This window comes from Penaeus japonicus, unplaced genomic scaffold, assembly GCF_977035675.1.
Source record: "Penaeus japonicus unplaced genomic scaffold, GWHDUDI00000001_assembly GWHDUDI00000017, whole genome shotgun sequence".
NCBI classification, from domain to species: Eukaryota; Metazoa; Arthropoda; class Malacostraca; order Decapoda; family Penaeidae; genus Penaeus; species Penaeus japonicus.
In genome coordinates, this window is record NW_028234419.1 from 8461060 (window position 1) to 8466059 (window position 5000).

The window sequence follows — 5000 nt, forward strand, 5'->3', positions numbered from 1 at the left end:
AAAAATAATGATATTGATAATAACGGTAATCATAATGATAATAGTAATAGAGATAAGAATACCAATAATACAGACGACAATGATCATAATAATAATAATAATGATAATAAGGATAATGACGATAACAATAATGATAATAATACTGATGATAATGATTATTATTAAAGGGTTGATAAATGTATTTTTGTTATAATGATAATGATAATAATGATAATGATAGTATCATCATCGTTATCATCACATACACGATCATCATTATTACTATTATTATTATCATTATCATAATCATCACTATAAAAATAATGTTATTCTCATGATGATAATCATTAGCATCACCACTGTCATTATCATCATCGTGATCATGATCTGTTGCTGTTCCTTTTCCTTTTCATTCTCTTACCTCTTACCAGTGTTATTTTTCATGACATCATTATCACTATCATCATTATCATAATGTTTGCTATCATTATGATCGTTACCGGTACTTCAATCGCAGTACATCATCCCAGTCCAATCTAAAATTCTCTTCCATCTTCCTCCAGACCCAAACTCTGCGTGTGTTGAGAAGTCGCTCAAACTCTACAGCAGCAACCCGGAAGCTGCTGAATGTGGCTGCAACGTCGCGTGCAAGTAATTAGAACTAGAGAATGTTTTCCGTTTCTTAAATGGTATTGTATTATATAACTGGGGCAGGACGATAGGAACTCTCTGGGATTTTTTTGGTTATTGTAAAGCCTTTTACTTGGAACAGATGCTTTAAATTTATATTTTAATTGGTATTGTATTATGTAACTGAGATAGGACCATAGGAACTCACTAGGATTTTTTTGGTTATTGGAAAGCCTTTTACTTTCTCATTTTCCCGTGAAATATAAAGGGGTTATGACAATTCAATAAAGAATGTTCATGTCTTAATGTCTAGCGGTTTGATCTTATACATTTACGTATGAAAAGTTTCAGCATGCATACTTACGAACATTTATCTCATAAAAAATCGGAAAAGCGAATTTCTTAATCATATTTCCATTGACAGTGAAACCCAATACCCCAACTCTCTCTCCATGGCAAGCTGGCCGCCCGAAGCCTCCGAGGTAAGCAGCCTTTTATTCAATTGTTTTTATTGATTTTTATTATAAATGAAGGGGCAGTGATCTTGAAAGAGGATATTGGAAATTATTCTGACTGATTTCAGGGTTAGAGGTAGGGCGACACACTGTACTTTATATGATATAGCTGCCGAAACTACTGGTTGATAAAGGGTATTCGTTTATGGTTTAAAAGCCGAAGGAAGAATATCAATTCCTCTGAGAATCGTGAAAATGTAAAACGATTAAAGATTGTCTGCCCCCTCCCCCGTCTACCAGCCTGTCTGTTTCTCTCCCATTCTCTCTCTCTCTCTTCCTCCCACTGATCCTCCCTTCCACTTTTACGCGTATATATAAAAGACATGGAGGATAACATAAATACCACAAACACCTTCATCCCTCTCGACCTGTTATGAAAACAAATGTAATATGTTTGCTGACAACGTACATTTCCACTTCCCCGCACCGCAAAATGGTCGGAATTTTCGATTTTGTGATTAAAAGTAGATTTTACGATATGGAATCAATTATTTTTTAGTTAAAGTTTGCTTAACTTTTAGTATTTGCAAAAAAAAAGAAAGAAAAAAAATCAGTATATGAAACGATGATCAACGATTTTCACGATGTCATGAAGACTAATATCAATCAGTATAAGACGATTCTGTTCCTTCGAGTGATACTATTACACAAACATAGTTCAGTGCGATGGATGCCATCCAGACCCACATCCGTGTGTGTGTGAACGTGTGTATCTCTACTTGTGTGTTGTGTTTATGAAAATTAGACTTCTAATAGATATTAAGTAAAAAATGTTTAAGCAACTTTGTACATGCTTCATTTACTATATTGATGCAAAATATCTATTGAATATTGGATTTAATTTTGTTTAGTCCTTTATTTACCACCCTGGCTAACTGCACAAGCGTGGCCAAGCTTTGATAAATTGATGCAGGGTCTTGGCATTATTTGATGACACTATATTACAAATTGAGGTTATAACAAGATCATATCCACGAGTATACCGACTGAAAAAAATAATCGCAATCGTTCTTCTAAGAATTTACCACCCCAGCGTAATGCTTTGGTGTGGGAAGGCTTTGTTACATTTGAATAATGGTTTTAATAAGGTATTACTTACACAATTCCAAGTATATTTTCTATTACATTAGATGAAATAACGTAATTACTTAACTCTGCATACCTCATGCTAGGTGACCTGAAAGGTAGTGTTACATGGTGTGGTCTATTTTCTTCTTTGCAAAGTCTACATTTAGTTTCTTTCTTCTATACTACATTTTGCACTGACCTGCCTAATTCTTGCAGTCATAACATCCCATTGTCTTGTTCTTGCCTTATATGGGCTAGAGGCAAATTTATCCTATTTTGCATAAAGCTTTCAGGTCTTTGAAAGTTTATCAGTCAATCGAGTCCCTCCCTATTATGTGTGAGACCCGAGCAAGAAGTACTCTAAAGTCTATTCACATTTTGTTTATCACATGCTGCCCTTGGTAGGCGATCAGCATGATCATATTTAGAGATTCTATCATGCGATGGTATCCACACAAAATGTATAACATGGCCTCGTTCATTGGCGTGACGTATGTTCATTCTTATATCATTCACGATATTTGCAACACCTTTATCCGGAGAGTTTAACACCTGGGGAGGACTCCGTATATCGCAGAAAATTTCTGTAGACTTTTGATCACGAAATCGCTATTTCCGACCACTGTGCACGGTACCAGACATGAACACATACAAACATAATTTATTGTGACAGATTTAGAATGGATGTGAACAAAAATAGATTATTGTGAGATGCAATCATTCTGGTGGATGTGTTATCTAAACGTCAATTGCGAATCTCGTATTGTGGAATTATTCTGCATGAACAAATAAACGAGGCAGGTTACCCTCACACGACTCTTTACGAACAGGCGGATGTCAAAATGGAATACGGAAAGGATAACATGGATGACATGATGCGTGTGGATGTCTTCTTCCACACCCTCAATGTGGATGACGTGACGCAGATCGGGAAATATGAGGTATGAACATGAGCTATTTAGAGGATTCCAGTGAGTATGGGCTCTAATGCGTATGAGGTGTTTTGGGGGTACTATGGAATATGTGGCATTTATAGGTCATTTTTAAGATTCTAATAGATATGAGGTATTTGAGAGGTTGCCAAGGAATATGGTTTATATAATTAATTTTAATGAGTATGATGTATTTAAAGGCTAATGAGTGTAAAGTATTTAAGGGCTTCTAATGATGTAATCAAAGGTTTCCAATGAATATGATTACAACTTACGGTTCTGATTATCACGATCTCCTCAGCTATGCCTTTGCTGGCGATGAGGCCACTACTTTCCCTTCTCCGCCCGCAGAACGCCTGGGGTTTGGTGAGCAGTCTGGGCGGCGCTCTCTCCCTCTACATGGGGATCTCCGTAATCCTTCTGGTGGAAGTCATCGAGTTCTTCATCTATCTGGTCGTCAACTCTTGCCTCTACGTCGCGGGCCGTTATGACTCCAAGACCGAGGTCAGACCCGTTACTCCTCCGTCGCCGACGCCGTCAGATGTCGTGTTTGTCAGACGTCTGTACGATGCCCTTGGGACGAAGGTGAAGGTAAGACCGCTTAGATCGCCTTTGCTATGCTTTCTGAGCTCCATTTCTGAGCTTTATTTTTCTCAGAAAAATGGCTTTCTGAGCTCGGCGTCACTCCCATCACGGTCGTTATCATTTACTAATTTGATTATCGAATTCCACGTGCCTTTACTATCAAATACACATTCTTTAATCACACGAAGCCTACTGCATTTCCAGGGGCCGAAGAGCTACTGAAAGTGAAGACAATGTTGGGCAACAGCCACCAGCATCCCTCCTATGTTGCTGAGATTTCCTTGTACCTGAACATCATCATCTGGCTTCGGGGAGTAGCTGCAAGTCACTCGGGTCCCTCAATGGCTTCTGCTTTCTTTGTCGAAAAGGTCTCGTGAAAGTTAGTTTTGTGACTTGAGTCAGAGTAGGACGCAGATTTTCTTTGTAATAATGCTTATGATAATGATGATGATGGTAGTAGTAATAATAATGATGATTAGAATGATGATGATGATAGTAGTTATAAAAATGTTGATTAGAATGATAATGATGATGTGATAGTAGTTATAAAAATGATTAGAATGATAATGATGATGATAGTAGTTATAAAAATGATTAGAATGACAATGATGATGATGTTAAAAATGATAGGGCTAATGATAATTATTATGAATATAATAATTAGGATGAGGATAAGGCTGATAATGTTGTTGATGACCGCGATGTTGATGATGATAATAAAATAAATAATGATGATAGCAATAATATCAAATACAGTTATACTGTATATTTCATTGTTAATCTTTCTGCAAATGCACGATTCTCTTTCCCTCTATCGTTTTCTGACTTTTCATCGTAGCATTAGCCAACCATTCCTATATAAAAAATCCTATAATGCAATGATGCATAGCTCGAAGTTATAACTATCTGGAGATTCTTACTTTGTGACGTCATCGATGTTGTTCCTATGACGTCACAGAAGCCAACCCCGCCGAGTAACAGGAAATGATGCAGCCTTTTGGATTACTAACTGCTCTCAAAATGGCTTTATCTTTTTGGTGGCTGGCTATGTGCATATATTATTACACGGGGTATCACAAATAATACCTATAACACTTTGACTTTAAAGGAAGTTTAAGTATGACAGGTCATACTATAATCTGATCAGCTGGCAGGCAGTCACTTCAGTAGTCACTGACGTTCCAACTTATTCGAAACCTCGAGGTATACTGAGTTTCGCAACGTTAAGTCATGCATTTCTGAAAAGAAGAAACCATCTAGGACTGTAAAATGTCACATTAATAATAATATC

The 5000-nt window shown here is 36.9% G+C and overlaps 1 protein-coding gene and 1 long non-coding RNA gene across 2 annotated transcripts in view; both read left to right on the forward strand.

Annotated features, from left to right (window-relative positions):
- Positions 1-3357, forward strand: part of LOC122244849 (epithelial sodium channel subunit beta) — an 11075-nt gene extending 7718 nt beyond the window's left edge. The window contains exons 7-10 of the mRNA XM_086545763.1: positions 543-630; positions 1034-1091; positions 3023-3133; positions 3325-3357. Of these exons, the coding sequence (XP_086401889.1) occupies positions 543-630; positions 1034-1091; positions 3023-3133; positions 3325-3357 (290 nt within the window). The remainder of the gene's footprint in view (positions 1-542; positions 631-1033; positions 1092-3022; positions 3134-3324) is intronic.
- Positions 3358-3490: 133 nt separating this feature from the next.
- On the forward strand, positions 3491-4269 carry LOC147469991 (uncharacterized). Its single transcript, XR_015191739.1, has 2 exons — positions 3491-3715; positions 3914-4269. It is a non-coding gene; the product is annotated as an uncharacterized LOC147469991 (long non-coding RNA).
- The last annotated feature ends 731 nt before the right edge of the window (positions 4270-5000 follow it).